Source organism: Myotis lucifugus, unplaced genomic scaffold, assembly GCF_000147115.1.
Source record: "Myotis lucifugus unplaced genomic scaffold, Myoluc2.0 scaffold_21, whole genome shotgun sequence".
Taxonomy (NCBI): domain Eukaryota; kingdom Metazoa; phylum Chordata; class Mammalia; order Chiroptera; family Vespertilionidae; genus Myotis; species Myotis lucifugus.
In genome coordinates, this window is record NW_005871069.1 from 906,384 (window position 1) to 924,010 (window position 17,627).

Here is a 17,627-nt window from a genome sequence, read left to right on the forward strand (position 1 = left end):
CTGTGAGAAATGGTGGAGAGCTTACCAGATCTGATCAAACCACTTGAATTTAGCTGTAATTGACTTTCAATAAGTGTTGGGTTTTTTTTTAATAAACTGTAAATCAGTCTAAAATCTTCATTATTACACACTTCTTGCTTTAAAAAAATCTATGGAGAATATTTTTGTCACTCACTATTGCACTTTCCTTGACCTTTTACATGATAAATGAGTTCTCAGAGTAAAAAACAAACAAAAATCTACAATCCCTTTCACGCTATATTATCCATACTAACACAGACACAAACACACACACACACACACACACACACACACACACACAAATGCTACTTTTTCTTTGTTGCTGTTTCATGTAGAGATTTGTAAGAAAGCAGGGGACAAGTTTCATGAATGCAGAATTATTTCAGACCTTCAAACGCTTTAAATTTTGGTAAAGTTAAATTCCCAGACATATAAAGTGGGAAACAAACAAACAACCCACAGAAATAGTGGTGTCACCATCACTGTGAGAAGAATATGGGGTAAATTCATTTTGGTCTCTAAAGATAGTGACATCAAGGTTGTTTGGACCTGGGGACCCTGGAAGATTCCTACCAAGAAGGACTCCTGCTGGCTAAATAGACTCAAATTTATGAGACAGACCCGTGCAGCCATTGCTATGGGAGGAGGGGAGGAGGGCTCACCAGGAGGGCACTTCAAGGAGAAGACTGCACTGAACTGCCTGCCTGCACTGTGTTCCTGCATCTGAGCCAGCCCTTAGAAAGGAGTCCCAAGAATATGTTTCAATCTTTAAGACTGAGACTTTCCTCAATTAATTGGAACTGTGCACTTATATCCTTATCTGCACTTTCACTAACCAATCAGAGCAGCTCCATTCCGACCAATCAGGACAGTGCTTTTTGGAGCAATGAAACTTTGAGGACTTGGAGTCTTCCTTTGCATGAGGATGGACCAATCAGAGACCAGGGGTGGGGACTTCTCTCTATTTAAGCCAGCTTCTTTCTGGCTCTGGGAGCACACTTTCTCTTTCCACTCAAGATTGTTTCCTGGAGAAACAGGAAGAGGAAGATGGGAATGGATCAGATGGAGCAGACCAGAGCAGAGCAGAGCAGATCTGGCTAGCCAGAGAGGGCCACCCTGCCATCTGCTGCTTCATGATAGTAGCTGAGCTGTATCACAATTGAACTGTTTGCACTGAATAAAGTTTCCTTCTTCACTGCACCCTAAATTGGGGATTCCTGGTGACATTGCACTGGCACCAATGACCATCAGCTGACAGGACTGTTTTACCTTATACTGGAGGTCCCTCTGCACCCCACAAAACAAAAACAAAAACACAGAAAAACAAAACCATTTTGGAGCATATAAATGAGATTCAGAGGGACTGATTTGCCCTGTAAGAGGTGATACATTATGTCACCTCAGTGACTCACACTTAGGCAAGTACTAGGCTATCAGGTCCTTGCCAGACATCTGAGTTCGCCCAGACTCAAAAAGGTGCTCATCTCCTGAGTAATCCCCCTTCATCTAGGATTCTACTGCCAGTGCCCAGACTCCTGCTGTGCGGGCCCTGCTGCCCCACCTATTCCTTCTGCAGCTCTGCCACAGCACCCTGCCTCAGCCCCACCCTTCTCTCCCCCTAAACCCCACCCCTTTCCTCCTCCTGCAGGCCAATAGCTGCACCAACCTCAGGGATGTGTTTGCACTGCAGGCATCATCAGATCCTGAGCCCCTCCCAGGCTGCACCCATCTCAGAGACTATATAAGGGGGGTGTTTGAGGCTGCAGCATCTTCAGATCCACAGCCCCTCCCAGGAGCAGCCAGCAAAGGGTGAGATCTGGGCACCAGGCCCATTAGGGAAGTGGGACTGAACCAGTGGGGCTCCCAGGTTGGGATTTGCCAGCTGCCTACTTCTGGCTCCACCCTGGCCATCAGTGGCCTGGGTACCAGCACCCCTGTCCTTTCCCTGGGATGGCTGCCTGCACCCCTGGGATTGCTACCTACACTGCTCATCTGAGTGGGAGCAACACTGGAAAAAACCTCCACCCAACACCCTAATGCGAGGGGGGTGGGGGCAAGAGGGCCAGCTGGCCTGTGATGGACTGGACTAGTCCTTTGGCCTGAAGCCAGAACCAAGCCTGAGATCATAATATTTTTATTCCTTTCTCAACTCCCTGCCTCCCTGAGCAGTTTGTGACAGTTTTTAGGCAGCCCAGGGGGGTATAGCTTTTCAATGCTGAAGAGGAAGGGAGGGAGGGAGGGAGGGAAGGACCGAGGGGAGGCGAATGTGATCCTAGAGGTTAATTTCCAGTAACAACAGTGATAATCTAATGTATTACTGACAGGGAAGCAGCTAGCACCACTATTATTCTTCCTTGCCCATCTCTGTGGAAACAAGCTCTGAGAGGAGTCAGGATTGGTAAGCTGGCTTCTGAGCTGAGGTGGAAGGCCAGTCACCTGCACCTGAGGGGTGGGTGTCAGAGAGGATGCTTGTCCCCTGCTCCTGGTGGGCTGCACCCCGACCCTAAGGCCTGTGCTGGGTTTTCAAACTCTCACATCCTATAGCAGCCTTGAGACTTGGGTCACTTCACCTCTCTAAACGTTAGCAACCTAATCTTGAAAATGAGGAAAATAGATCACTTTGCTGAAATTTGCTTTAATGCGGAGTGGGTAGCTATGATTTTCTAATAGAAAATTATCATTTCAGGTAAAGGGTGGGAACTGTGTGTGCTCCCCAACTGAGTAGGAAAGGCCCAGTGTTGGCTGCTGAGTCTGCAAGTCAGAGCCCTCTCGGCTCCCAGGGTCCTGGCCCTGGGTCGCTGATGGATCCTTGTCCAGTTCCCACCTGTGTGCTCATGAGACAGTGCTCTTGTCCTCCTGAGAAAAGAAAAGGAAGTACAAATTTCCAGGTGTTTTAGGGCGAGGGAGCCATGAAAAAATGTCATTGCCATATTTGCTGGTGTGCTAGGCCTCTGTTCTGTGTTGTAGCCTCACCATGGAGCCGCTGAGCTTGGCCAACACCCGGTTCGCAGTGGACCTCTTCCGCACCCTGAAGGACAACAACCCCTCTGGGAACATCTTCATCTCCCCCATGAGCATTTCCTCAGCGCTGGCCATGGTCTTTCTGGGGGCCAGAGGCACAACCGAGGCACAGATGTCCAAGGTCAGCAGAAACTAACAAAAGGAGTCTGGGTTCCCTGCAAGTCCCTCCTAAAAAGCTGTGCCTTTGCGCTCTTACAGGGAGTTTTAAACACTGTACTTGTGTGTTCACAACTACACACGATGAGGTCAGCCTTTCAGAAAAGCCCCAAGAGCAGTTCATTTATATGCAGGCTTTCAGTCATTATTGAGTTTTTACTCAGCACATACTATGTGCCAGGCACTGCTTTTTGTTTGGCTGAGGATACAGCGGTGAAGAAAGTTACAACGGCCGGGAGGTGTGCTGCTTCTCTTGCAGTGGGCAAATCTTTGAAGGCATCTTCTCTCACTTCAGATTTTTCAGTTTTTGCTTGGCATATAACCGGCTACTCATTAATAGGTGCCTGCTATGTAATGTTACCTTTCAGCACAAAATAACACAGGGAATGGAGGAAGTTGGCGTTGTTGCCTTTTTGAGGGAACAGGAGATCATGCTGTTATATTGTGGAAACCTAGTCATGTGCCTGGAACAAGTGCCTGTGTGGGTAGGGGGGCCTGAAGCAGAGGAAAGAAGTGAGGTGTGATGGCTGCAGGGACAGGGCCAAGCCCTGGGTGGTATGGCAGGTTCCTGTTACAGGGAGAAGAAGCAGTAATGCCTGGCCTTCCACCTGGCCATCATGGGTGGGGGGCGCACCACTGTGCTGTGTGTTCTTTTTTGAATTCTGAGAGGGGAACTCCCGCTCTCCTTGAATTAGGGGAAAGTTTACAAGGTGCCAGTTACTGGGGAAGGTCCTGCTATGGATTCAAGTTTATCCATCTGTTCTAGCTGCAAATATTTTATTTCCACACTAGAGCCCGGTGCACCAAACTAGTGCACTGGTGGGTTGGGGGGTGGGGTTTGTCCCTCAGCCCAGCCTGCATTCTCTCCAATCAGGGACCCCTCAGGGAATGTCCAAATCCCAGTTTAGACCCAATCAAACAGGGACAATCCCTTTCACAATCAGAGATTGCTGCCTCCCAACTGCTAGCCTTCCTTCCTGCCTGATTGCCTCTAACAGCTCCCGCCTGCCAGATTGATCAATTCCTAACTGCTTCCCAGCCAGCCTGATTTCCCCCCTATGCCCTTCTATGTGGGCTCAATTGCCCCCAACTACCCTCCCTTGCAGGCCATCTTGTGACAACATGGGCATAGCAATCTTGTGACTACTTGGGTGTGGCCATCTGGTGACCACATGGGGGCGGCCCTCTTGTGCGAGAGCATGATGGTCAATTTGCATTCTACCTCTTTATTATATTGAATTTTGTGAAAATCCAATGGTCTTTACAGCTGCAGACATCAAAGCATTTTTATATTTCAAAAACCCACTTTTAATTTTATCCCCTGGTAATAATAGTTAGTTGCTTCCTGCAGGATAAAATCAGCTTCTATTTTGAGGTTTATCAGGGGACTATATTACCTCAGCAAAAAGTCATTTTAAGGGTTCCCTGCTTTTCTATTAAAGCAGATCTGTCATAGCAACTGTGCAAACATTCCCTTTCTTGGTGAGTAACTGGACTTGGTACATTGTGTAGGTTTATTCTTTGTGTGTAAAAATAAGGAACCAGTCCAAGACTCATAAAACCATGAAGGGATTCTTGATTTGTAATATGAAAATTAAACTTTTGCTTAATGGTAAGTTTATAGATGTTATTTTTAAGTTACTGATGCTGATAGTATGATTTAAAAAACCCCTCAATTCTGTAATATCTTTGTGCTCCCACATAGGGGATGATTCTTAATTTTACTGTTAATTTCTGAGAACTTTCAGTAAAACTCTATTTGATACAGAATTTATATATGAAGATACAAGTTATGATTTTCTGTGGAGAAAAAGCAGACTTAGATAAATATTTAACCTATTAACCACTTACATTCATGGGACTATAATTATAAAAAAATGATATAAAAATAGCTTCTGATGTAATTATGTCTCACAAACCAATACATTTTAGATTCTTTAATCTTTTATTCTCAAATGAAAGTTTAATAAATTATTGGGCTGGGAATTATTGATAATTAGTAATAAAAGCATTAACTTATTTGATAGAAGCAAATTTCAAGGAATCAGTTTCAAAATAAATGGCTATAGAAGGAATGTTTTCTCTATTTTAGACTCTTCACTTCGATGCAGTTAAGGAGATTCATTCAAGTTTTCAGAGTCTGAATGCTGATATCAACAAGCGTGGAGCTCCCTATATTCTGAAACTAGCTAATAGGTTATATGGAGAGAAAACCTATGAGTTCCTCCCTGTGAGTACTTTACATTCACATGCTAAAACTCACGAAACAGTGCAGACATTTTCCAGCACAATCAAGTCACAGAAGTCAGTTTTTATTTTTATAAACATTCAGAAAAAAGGTACAGAATTTAAACAGATGGCAGTATCCCCATTAATGTTTTGATTTCATTTGATAGTCTTCACAGGAAAAGACTGACCCTGGCTGTGTTACTAAAGCAAGAGTGAATTCCATAATTCACTTCCAAGAACAATCAGTGTATAATTATTTATGAAAATGTTAGCCAAAGGTCAGAAAAGAAAAGGTAAATTTTATGTGACACCAAAATTACTGAACTGTACACTTAAAATGATTAAGGTGGTAAATTTAGTGATATATGTTTTTTACCATAATGCCAAAAGTATAACGATTAGAATTTTTTTGTCACAATGAAATTTAATTCTTTTAGGACAATTTCTACTGCTTTTGAGGATTTTAGAAAACCATTTCTGTATGAATTAGGAGTTATTACTGTTTTGTGGGGTTTTTTTTAACCTTTTTTATTTTAAACAGGAGTTCTTAGCTTCAACCCAGAAAATGTATGGTGCTGAACTGGCCAGTGTAGATTTTCAGCGAGCCTCTGAAGATGCAAGAAAGGTGATAAACGAGTGGGTCAAAGGGCAGACTGAAGGTGAGAGAGTGGGCCCAATGTAGGCATTCATTACACAGTGGCCGTTCCTTTCCTCCTTCCACTTTCCCAGCCTGCAGATGATTCCCTGCCCTTTTCCTCTGCCCTCACCCTCGTGCTGGGGGTAAACTCTGCCACTGCCCAGTGCCAGACAGCTTTTACATGTGGAAATTCCTCAAAGTGGGAACTTCAACATGCTTTCACTGAAGCAGCTAAATATTTTCCCCATAAATTCACAAAACCACATTTTAAAATTAAAAGTAACATTGAATGTAGGATAAAAAAGATAAAGCTTTGAGGAAAATCCATCCTGGCCCAGATTATGGAAAAGAATCCTATATAATAAAAGCCTAACATCCTAAGTGTCAGATTATCTGGTCGGTTGTCTGTACAACCAATCAGTGGGCAATATACTAATGATATGCTATGGCAACTCAACCGCTCGCTATGACATGCACTGTTCACCAGGGGGCAGACAGTCGTCCGGTCAACCAGTTGTTATGATGTGCACTGACCACCAGGGGATAGACACTCCGGCCAGTAGGTTAGCTTGCTGCTGGGGTCTGGCCAATCGCAACTGAGCGAGTTGGGCCAGACATGTCCTGGCACCTCCCACGGTCCCTTTCTGTCTGGCCAAACTCCCTCATCACTCCCAGCCTCGATCATGCCCCAGTGGGGTCCCTTGGCCTGGCCTACACCCTCTCACAATCTGGGACCATTCAGAGAATGTCGGAGAGCCAGTTTAGGCTGGAGCCTGCTCAACCCTGGAGCTTCCTCTTAGTGGTCAGTGAACACCAACAGGGGGAATGCCACTCAGCCAGAAGCCGAACTCACAGCTGGAGAGCACAACAGTGGTAGCAGGATGCTCTCCTACCTCCCAGCAGTGCTAGGGATGTCTGACGGATGCCTTAGGCCCATTCCCCACTGAAGGTCAGTGTTCCCTAAGCCAACAGTCAGACATAAGCCAAGGGCTCCAAGACTACGAGAGGGTGAGGCCAAGCTGAGGGTGCCCCCCCCCCACCCCCCGCTACCAACTGCACAAATTTCATGCACTGGACCTCTATTCTATAGTAATAAAAGAATACTATGGTAATTAGACTGGGCACCTTCTAGACGACCTTCAAGATGAAGCCGTGGTGGCAGAGGCTGAGCCCCTGGAATAATTTGATGCCTTAGTCTCTAATATTCTCATAATGGTTACACAAACTGCTGTAGCCATAAGTATTTTGGCAAATGTCTTGTCCAAGCTGTCAGGGATGGCTCCATCTCATCTGTTTCTCCACCACCACTCTCTCTAACCTTGTCTAGGTCTGAATCAAGGCACCTACCCAACACCTGTCTCCCATCCAAGGCATTCTTCATGGCCATGCCGCAGTCACAAGGGAACTGGTGTTTCAGAGGAGTAACTGTCTTAGCCTTCGGATATGTGTTAAAATATTTTCTATGAGAGCAGCATCCACTTTGAGCATTTGAAGAAGTGACTTATTAAACAACTAGAAGCCCGGTGTACGATATAGGTGCATGGGGTAGGGTCCCTCAGCCTGGCCTGTACCGTCTTCAATCCAGGACCCCTCAGGGGATATCCGACTGCTGTTTTAGGCCAGATCCCTGCAGCATTCAGACATCCTTCCTGCAATCTGGGACTGCTGGCTCTTAACTGCTCACCTGCCTGCTGGCCTGATCGCCCTAACTACTGTTCCCAGCCGCCTCATCTCCCTAAATGCTCTCTCCTGCTGGCTGGATTCAACTAACTGAACTCCCCTGCTGGCCTGATCCTCCTAACTGCTCTCCCCTGCTGGCCTAATCCCCCTAACTTTTCTCCTCTGCCATCCAGAGCCCACTAACTGTTCTCCCCTTCTGTCCTGATTACCTAACTGCTGTCCTCTGCTTGCCTGATCACCACTAACCGCCCTTGCCTCGGCCCTGCCACTATGGTTTTGTCCCAAAGAACGTCACATGGTCATCTGGAAGATATTTGGCCTAATTACCTTATTACTCTTGTATTAGTATAGATCATTTTCATGAAAAAACATTTTTTATGCCTGCCAAAGAATAGGCATTCACAAAAGAGGGCTCATTGTTTCTCATACAATGCAGAAAAGACTGTCTTCTTTTTAGCTTTTAAGCCCTTTAGTTGGTTTATTTACAGTCAGGACATACTGGTAGGGCTTCCCAAACTTAACACATTTCTGGGTATTAAAGAAAAAGTATGAATTTGAATTGCATTTCAATGCAGTTCAAGAATGGGATGCTAATATGTGAATTTTTTAAAAAAACTTATTTTATTTCTTTAGGGAAAATTCCAGAATTGTTGGCTGCAGGCATGGTTGATAATAGAACCAAACTTGTGTTAGTTAATGCCATCTATTTCAATGGACACTGGGAGGAGACATTCAGTAAAGAAGCTACAACCGATACACCGTTCAGATTGAATAAGGTGAGGTGATGTAATTATAAAATTGCTCCTTGCTCTAAGAGAATGCAGATAATAATGTGAGTAACTTGGTTTTTTCAACTATTCAGAAAGACACAAAAACAGTGAAAATGATGTATCAGACGAACACATTTCCATTTGGCTACATCGAGGACCTTAAGTGCCGGGTGCTGGAGCTGCCTTACCAAGGCTGGGACCTCAGCATGGTCATCCTGCTGCCAGATGACATCGAGGACGAGGCCACAGGTCTGAAGAAGGTAACAGCTCCCACTCTCATACTTCATGTTTCCTTCTAACAGATCCGTTCAGACTGTGTGTGTGTTGTGTGGTAGTAGGTCATCAATGTTGGCTACTCTGAAGCCCTAAGATTAACTTTTCAGGGACTGTCAGTGAATAGTTGTGGTGGGTACATAAGAGTATATATTAAATTTAACATGTCAGTGGCAGCTCACAGGAATTTTCTTAAATACACTTTAGAGGAAAGTGCAGTAAATTTAGAATTGTTTTATTGAAACAAATTTATTAAAATTAAAAATCTCAAAACATTTATACTGGGTAGATTCACCTTGTACAATGAAATCCCATTATTACACTGCTCCTTCTCATCACAATTCATATAGATTGTAAATTAAATTTCTCACAGCTACGTGGTCCAAAAGACCCATATGACACACTAGCTTGAAAGCTAAGCCTATTTTCTCATATGAACTTTTTATGATGTTTCTATTTTATTTCAGTTAAAGGGGAAGACATTTCTTGTCAGTCTAGGACTAGGCAAAACTGTGAAGATTATCGTTTTCTTTAGTGTCTCTAGCCTGCTGTGTGTTTTTTCTCTACCCTCTCCCTAACCAAACTTGTTATAAGGAAGAGTTTCAATATTAATTATTGACATGCATAAAGTATGTATTAAGATCAGTATGTTCCTTCTTTTAATTGTATTTTCATATTTGTCTCTTCTGTGATTTTAAAGAGAAATTCTCCAGCCTCATAAAGGAGATAATCAGCATCAGTAGAACAAGGGGAATGATGGGTCCATTCTAGTCCAATAGTAGTAGTAATATGGCAATGATAATAGCTGACATTCTTGTGGCTCTTACTAGTACTGTGTGCCAAGTGCTTTGCATACATTAAATCACTTAATGCTCACAACAATGCTATAAGGTAGGTACTATTTTTAACCCTCTCCCATTATAGATGAGGAACTAGTCCCTTTTCTTTTTTTACCCACAAGCTAAATCTATTAGATTACTTCAGCATAGTGAGTTCACAAATAACCACAGTGATCAGTAGGGTTCAGAATAGAAGAAATAGAAGAAAACTTTTGAATTTTACGTTGCACCAATTAACCAGTTAAAATAATAACAGCAATCATGGCCTATCACAGTAATCCAGTGTGGTAGGAGTTTAGGAAAGCCTGGGTGTATGGATGGTTGGGTGGGTGGATGGATGTTTATTTGAGTGTCTGATGTCCAAAGTCCCTGTTTCTTGGGCCCTTGATGGTTTGGACCACAGCTCTGTTCTATTCTCACCAATTGCTGAAAAGAAATGAAATCCTCCAAATGGAATCTATTTTGGCACAAAACATGAAGGAAACTGATTAGGAACTGATAAGATGAATCCATTCATGTAAATAATGTGTATTGCTTTGCTTACGTGGAAGAGTTCTCACTTCTTCTTTTGCCCTTTCTCAATTCAGATCGAAGAACAATTGACCCTGGAAAAACTGCATGAGTGGACCAAACCTGAGAATCTGCATTCCATTCAAGTCAAAGTCCACCTACCCAGGTTCAAGCTGAAAGAGAGCTACAACCTCAACTCTCACCTGAAATTCCTGGGTATAGAGGATCTCTTTGATAGCACTGCTGATCTGTCTGGCATGTCAAGAGCCAGAGATCTTTGTTTATCAGAAATTATCCACAAGTCTTTTGTGGAAGTTAATGAGGAAGGCACAGAGGCAGCGGCGGCTACCGAAGAAGAAATTAGAATGATTTGTGCGCGTATGCCAAAAGCTGAAAATTTTGTGGCCGACCATCCATTCATTTTTTTCATTCGACACAATCCCTCAACTAACATCCTGTTCTTAGGCAGACTTTCTTTCCCTTAGAAACCCAAGGTCAAGCTCAGAGCTGTCACTGGCCCTTTCAAAAATATATGAAAATTATATATCTTCTACAATAAATCTACCACCCCCCAAAAAATCTGTAACTTCCTTTCTAATGTCAGCTCTGTTGGCTGCTTACACCCATTAACTTTGGCATAGGTATTTGTTTTCCTTTCTTTATATTGAAAAATTGAGTGATTGCTTTTGAATGCACCAAGCAGATATGTAGACTCTTGACAGTGTAGTAAACGAAGAAACTGCTGTACTATATTGAAAGCCATGAGAAAAATTACAGTACTGTAATTTGTTTCACAGATAGACTTCTGGAAGCTATGACAGAGAGACAGTCATTGTTGAAGGGAGGCTTAAAAACAGACATTCAATTGAAATATAGTTGAGCAGCCCAATTAAGGGTTGGATTATGAAGATAAATTTGCCTTGGCCCGTGTTTCTGACCCTTTGTTTCACGGGATTAGCATTCTATTATAGTTCCTCTGACTTCAAACAAGTAAAGAGCTTATTATCCTTTATCTACCTGGTTTGTAGTTTGTTTGGGATCACAAGGAGTGAAGAAGTAAGTGTCTTACCTTAAAAGATGCCATGAAACTACAAAATAGAAGTGAAGTAGGAGAGACTGTTAAACTAGGTGGGGGTGCAAAGATCACACTGTTACCAGCTTCTTGTGTGTTTTCTGATTTCCATCATCTAGTCCAGATACTGATAGCAATGGGATGGCTTTATGCAATGCTGGATGGGGGAGGGGCTCTGTGATCAATATAAACCTTAGTCAAATGCACTCCTTGGAATGGGGCTTGAAATGCTGCATTTTCTTGCTCCCACAAAGCTGGTGGGCTGGCTAATAACGTTTCCTAAGATTCTGCTAGCCAGACTGATCTCAGTCCTCTACTTGTTTCTATCTGATCTCAGAAAAGAGAAGACTAATGGGGTTCTTGGACTGACAATACTGACATCCATGATGATAGTCAGTGACTCCATGAAAGAAATAGAAGATTTTAGCAAATCTGTTGGCAAGCTTTCCTTCCTTTTTTCCTTTAATACGCTTACTGGCAGCTTCAATTTTGAAGGTTCTTTAATGTATAGGAAACACAAGAAAAGCAAGTCACTGCATTATTTAATAGTTCTCTTAGATTTTATGCTAAAATCTACACAGTGATTTAGAGTAAATTGTGCTAATCAGGTAGAAACCAAACTGCAGGGCCCCATGCTACTCTGCTCAAATCCTTTTTATATATAAGGGACCAGGCTCATGGACTACAAATAAATTATTGAAGGTTAAAACAAGTAGTAAATTTCAGAGCAGAAACTAGAATTCAATAAATATTTTACCTAGAGAACATCTAATTCTTTACTGCAATGTGAACTAGGTAACTCAGACCTTTTAACACAACCAAAAAACCAAACCAAGCAACCCTGAGCCCAAAGGCAAGGGAGCTGCCATGATTATGAAGTACTCAGCAATCCTGGGTAAATTGGTGACTATGGAAACTGGGGCCACCTTTACCCTGGAGTCATTTCCCAATCCAACTGAGGTAATAGGGCATGAAGCAGGGGTTTGATGATGTTCATGGTCAGGCAGGCAGAATTTTGGGCTGTCAATTATGGGGGCCCCATTGTGACCCTGTGATTTCACATGGCAACATTAGAACTACACTCTAGGAGTATGACTGCAGCAGCTCAGAATGTAGCCCTGATGTAAGTCCTTGGACAGTCCCCCCAATTCCAGTAACTGGGATTGGATTACATCTATTCTGGTTTGCTACTATCCAGAGGCATATGGAAGAAGCAAACAAAAATCATCCCAGGGGAAGATCACCCATAAACTTCAAATCCTACATAATAAAAGTCAAATATGCAAATTGTCCCCTCTAGAGGTAGTTCAGGACTGGGAGTTCAACAGGGAGACCAGGAGTTTGACCGCTCACTATGGCGTGTGCTTACCACCAGGGGGCGGCATGGAACATGGTGGGTATTGGCCATGTGGTGCTGGCAGCAGGCAGCAGTGGAGGGGCTGCTGCCCCAGTGGGCTCCAACTCGAGAAAGAGCAGGACCATGGTGGGAGGGTAGAGCAGTGAGTGGGCACCACCAGTCCAAGGCTGGTGTGACCAGTTGAGGTGGGGGACAAAGGAGCGCTGCCCAGCTCCCAAGTGCTGAGGGTGAAAGCACAAATAGCAATATTAAAGTATTTCTTCTAATTATTTCCCTTTCAATGTGCAGGAATCTGTGCACCGGGCCACTAGTTATTTTCATAGTCAGCTTTTCTAAGTACACTATTTCACACATAATCAAAGATAAGTGGGATGGGTGAGTAGCTATGACAACATGAAAAAAAATCAGCACGAAAAAACAGATAATGCAAACAAGTACAGGGGCTCTAAATATTGCAATAATCACACACAAATTATAAAACAACACTGTTTTATCAAGTTGATAAAAACCAAGGTTAACCATCTCAGCAGATAACTAAAAATTTAAAAGATACTGCATTTTTGAGTAAAAATGAAATAGAGCCCAGCCAGGTATGTCTCAGTGGTTGAGCACTGACCTATGAACCAGGAGGTCACGGTTCGATTCCCAGTCAGGGCACATGCCTGGGTTATGGGCTCGACCCCCTGTTGAGGGTGTGCAGAAGGCAGCCAATCAATGATTCTCTCTCATCATTCATGTTTCTATTTCTCTCTCCCTCTCCCACTCTCTCTGAAATTATTTTAAAAATATTTCTTTAAAAAAGATCAGAAGTATGCCGAAACCGGTTTGGCTCAGTTGATAGAGCGTCGGCCTGCGGATTGAAGGGTCCCGGGTTTGATTCCGGTCAGGGGCATGTACCTGGGTTGCGGGCACATCCCCTGTGGGAGATGTGCAGGAGGCGGCTGATTCGTGTTTCTCTCTCATCAATGTTTCTGGCTCTCTATCTCTCTCCCTTCCTCTCTGTAAAAAAATCAATAAAACATATTTTTTAAAAAAAAGATCAGAAATAAAATCGAACTATATAACTCAAAAATATAATACAGGAAAAACTAAATAGATAAATTTATCAAAAATTTAAATAGAAAAAAGTGAATTGTCAGACCAGAAAAAAATTACCCATAATTTCTTCTAGAAAAGACAACTATAATGAATAAAGCCTAGAAAGACAAAAGAATGGAAAATATAAAAGGAAGGATAAGAATAATTAAAATAGTCAGTAAGAAGATGTTTAACAGGAAAAGAGTCAAGAGACAATATGGCGCAGAATAGTATATATAGATCTAACATTCAAAATGTGTATTCTAAAACTTATTTGTTAAAACATCAATTCACAGATTTTAGAAATCCTACTCAACCACTAAGCAGAATACTACAAAGAAATCCATCTCTACTCACATTCCACTGAAACTACAGAAAACCAAAGAGATGATCATGAAAGATATAAAAAGACAAAGTACCCTCTAGAGGAGCAATAGTTAGAAGGACAATATATAAATGAACAGAAATTATGTGAACCAGAGATTACAGACTGATTTAACATGCTGTAACAACATCGACCAAAACTCCAGCCAATGCAGAATTATTCTATACCAAGGAAAAATATTCCCTAAGATTTATTCACTCAAACAAAAACTGAGAGAGACTTAAAAAAATTCTAGAGAATATTATTTATGCAAAGGGAACATAAGAGTTGTAGGGAAAGAATAAGAGCAAGAAAATATTTAAATATAAATTCAAATAAATATTGACTGTATAAAACAATAGTAATAATGTCTGCAGAATTTCAAACATACACAAAATTAAAATAAATTATACCAAAGATGTTGGGGAAGAAAAATAGAGGTAACATTTCTGGAGTCCTTGAATTTTCCATGATGAGAATAAAAGTACAATTACCATCACTACCTGCTTAATGACATTTTGGTCAACAACAGAGTGCATCTATCTTGGTGGTCCCACATGATCATAATGGAGCTGAAAATTTCCTATTGTCTGGTGATTGTAGACACCATAGCACTATAGTGCAAGGCATTACTTATGTGTTTGTGGTGAGTCTGGTATAAACAAACTTACTGCACTGCCAGTCATAGAAAAAAGTGTAGCATATACAATTAAGCACAGTACATAGTATTTGATAATGATAGTAAATTTAGTTAGTATAGTATAACTTTTATCATTATTTTAGAGTGGATAACTTTTCTATTTATGAAAAAACAATGTGCTTAAAACAGTATGAAATATTACAATGGCAGCAGCCGCATACATTTTGAGTTGTGTTTCTTGATTGAATCATTTTCTCTTGTGCTGGACTTAATCCCATGCTTTTTTTTACAGTTAAATTCTGTACAGAGTTTTAGCTTTGGAAAAATAGGATATATCACACTGCTGAAACCCAGATTACACTGTACTATCTAGGTGTGTGTAAGTGCACTTTATGATGTTTGCTCTACAACAAACTTGCCTAACAACATGATTCTTAAAACATATCACAAAGGTAGGTATCACATATCTGTACAATTATATTAGACTAGATAGATGTCCAGTGCATAAATTCCTGCATGGGTGGGGTCCCTCCTGGCCAATTGGAGCATCTCACCCAGTCCCAATTGGGACCAGAAGCAGGGAGGTACTGTGGGAGGTTGGCCAGCCACATAAGTTTGGCTGTGTGAGTGAACTGAGCACCAGGTCAGTCTGCCCCCTGGTGGTCAGTGTGCATCATCGTTACCAGCCAGTGGTCCGATCATCCAATTACCCAGTAGTAATGGTCACTTAAGCTTTTATATATATAGACTAGAGGCCTGGTGCACAAAAATTTGTGCACTTTGGGTGGGGGGTCCCTCAGCCCGACCTGTGCCCTCTCGCAGTCTGGAATGCCTCAGGGGATGACCGCCTGCTGACTTAGGTCCGCTCCCTGGGGTATTGGTCCTAAGCTGGTAGTTAGACATTCCTCTAGCTGCCTGGGAGCCTTCAGGGGATGTCCACTTGCCTTCGGGGAGCAGGCCTAAGCTGCTGTTGGACATCCTTAGTGCTTCTGAGGAGTCGGGAGAGGCTCCCACCATGACCGCTGTACTGGCAGTCGTCAACCTGGCTTGTGGGTGAGCAGAGCTCCCTCTGTGGGAGCGCACTTACCAACAGGGGGCAGCTCCTGTATTGACCATCTTCCTCTGGTGTTCAGTGTGTGTCATAGTGACCAGTCATTCCCAGTCATTGTGCTGATGGGTCAATTTGCATATTACCCTTTTATTATATAGGATACCTGGCCAGCAAGCGTGAGAGGCTGAGGGCCATTTTCAGGCTGGCCACACTCCCTTCAGGTGGAGGAGGTCCTGCTGGGGTGCCTTGCCAATCTGTGTGAGTGGTAGATGGCAGTTTGCCGGCTGGCCACAGCCCCTTTCAGGTAGGGGTCCCCACTGGGCTTCCTGGCCAGCCTGGGTGAGTGGCTGATGACTGTTTGCTTGCTGGCCACAGCCCGTTCAGCATGGGGATCCCCGCTTCGGAGCCTGTCCAGCCAGGGTGAGGGGCTGATGGCAGTTTGCAGGCTGGCCACAGCCCTTCAGGGTGGGGGGGTCCTGCTGGGGTGCATGGCCAGTCTGGATGAGGGACTGAGTGTTTATTTTCAGGCTGGCTAAGCCCCCCAGTGGGGACACTCAACCCATGATGGTGTGGCCACCCTGGGTAAGGGGCCGATGGCTGTTTGCAGGCTGGCCACAACCCCCAGCCACCTAAGCTCCCAGTGGAGGCTGACTGGCAGCAGGTATCTGGGGTTTATTTGTCTTCTATAATTGAAACTTTGTTGCCATGAGCAGAGCCCACAGCCGGCTCAAAGCAGGTGGGAAGCTTGGCTTCCTCCATTTCCTAGGCAGCCAAGCCCCCTGCTTGCTCCAGCTCTGTGGCTGCCATCTGCCATCTTACTTGGGTTAATTTGCATATAATCGCTCTGATTGACTGGTGGGTGTGGCTTATGGCATAGTGAACGTACGGTTAATTAGAATCTTTTTCTTTTATTAGTGTAGATTTTGATAAGTCAAGGATGCATTTCATACTGTCTAAGTAACCAAAAGAAAAATAGTGAAAGGGTTTATAACTTTCATCATAAACAAAAGAGAAAAAAGAAAACAAAAACAAAATTACACAACCAATCCAAAAAGGGGAAAGAAAAAAGATACACAGAACAGGAATGACAAATAGCAAAATATCACATTAAATCTCAAATATTTCAGTAATTATTTACATGTGAAATGACTAGCCTTATCTAGTTTGGCCAAGTGGATAGAGTATTGGCCTGTGGACTTAACTGGCCTGTGGACTTAACGTTCCTGTGTTCAATTCCAGTCAAGGGACCTTGCCTGGGTTGCGGGCTTGATCCCCAGTAGGGGGTCTGCAGGAGGCAGCTGATCAATGATTTTCTCATCATTGGTGTTTCTAGCTCTCTCCTTCTCCTTCTCCCTTACTCTGTTAAATCAATAAAGATATAGTCTTAAAAAATAAATGTGAAATGACTAAATATTTCAGATAAAAGACAAAAATGGTTAGGCTAGATTGAAAAAATATTGTATGGTGTCTACAGAAAATATATCTATAACATAAAAAAATAGAATTAGGAAAAAAGAATGGAAAGCTATATGATGCAAATACTAACCATAAAAGTAGATGTAGCTGTGATTATTAGGTAAAGTAGGTTTTCCTATTCTAGTGATAAAGACAGACACTTCATATGGTAAAAAGATTCAGATCCCTAGGAAAATATAACTAGTCTAAATTTCTATGCACCCAATAATAAGCCCTCAAAATTATACAAAAAATAAATAAAAGGATAAATTAGTTAGCAATTTGACAAGATAAGAATGTATGTTCCCATCACTTACTCAAAATTTAATGAAGATCGTAGGTGATATGGTAACTCAAGAAAAACAAAATATAGAAAAATTTTAAAGTAAAACCAAATCTTATATATTTCATATGAATATTTTCATCTAAAGTCTAAATTACTAGAACTTAAAAGTGAGTTAAGTAAGGCGTTGCT

The 17,627-nt window shown here is 42.5% G+C and overlaps 2 protein-coding genes across 3 annotated transcripts in view; both read left to right on the plus strand.

Annotated features, from left to right (window-relative positions):
* The first annotated feature begins 1,800 nt into the window (after positions 1-1,800).
* On the plus strand, positions 1,801-10,636 carry LOC102429064 (leukocyte elastase inhibitor-like). 2 transcript variants are annotated; one of them, XM_014453129.2, is made up of 8 exons: positions 1,801-1,830; positions 2,346-2,419; positions 2,989-3,163; positions 5,291-5,428; positions 5,969-6,086; positions 8,378-8,520; positions 8,607-8,774; positions 10,214-10,636. In XM_014453129.2, exons 3-8 carry the CDS (start codon positions 2,996-2,998, stop codon positions 10,619-10,621), a joined length of 1,143 nt encoding a protein of 380 aa, XP_014308615.1. In that variant the 5' UTR covers positions 1,801-1,830; positions 2,346-2,419; positions 2,989-2,995; the 3' UTR covers positions 10,622-10,636. The 2 variants fall into 2 exon arrangements, with proteins under 2 accessions (XP_014308615.1, XP_006085849.1); XM_006085787.2 differs by lacking the exon at positions 2,346-2,419 and having other exon boundaries at positions 1,807-1,830.
* A 5,278-nt stretch (positions 10,637-15,914) lies between these two features.
* Positions 15,915-17,627, plus strand: part of LOC102429365 (leukocyte elastase inhibitor-like) — a 77,197-nt gene continuing 75,484 nt past the window's right edge. Inside the window, exon 1 of the mRNA XM_023751402.1 lies at positions 15,915-15,918. The gene's annotated coding sequence lies outside the window, so the exon portion shown is untranslated. The remainder of the gene's footprint in view (positions 15,919-17,627) is intronic.

What these genes read in the sequence shown, in the direction of transcription:
- LOC102429064 (XM_014453129.2), top strand. Translation starts at nt 2,996, where the DNA reads ATGGAGCCGCTGAGCTTGGCCAACACCCGGTTCGCAGTGGACCTCTTC. An exon ending in AAACCTATGAGTTCCTCCCT is followed by an intron (nt 5,429 to 5,968) that starts GTGAGTACTTTA and finishes TATTTTAAACAG; the next exon opens with GAGTTCTTAGCTTCAACCCA. An exon ending in CACCGTTCAGATTGAATAAG is followed by an intron (nt 8,521 to 8,606) that starts GTGAGGTGATGT and finishes TCAACTATTCAG; the next exon opens with AAAGACACAAAAACAGTGAA.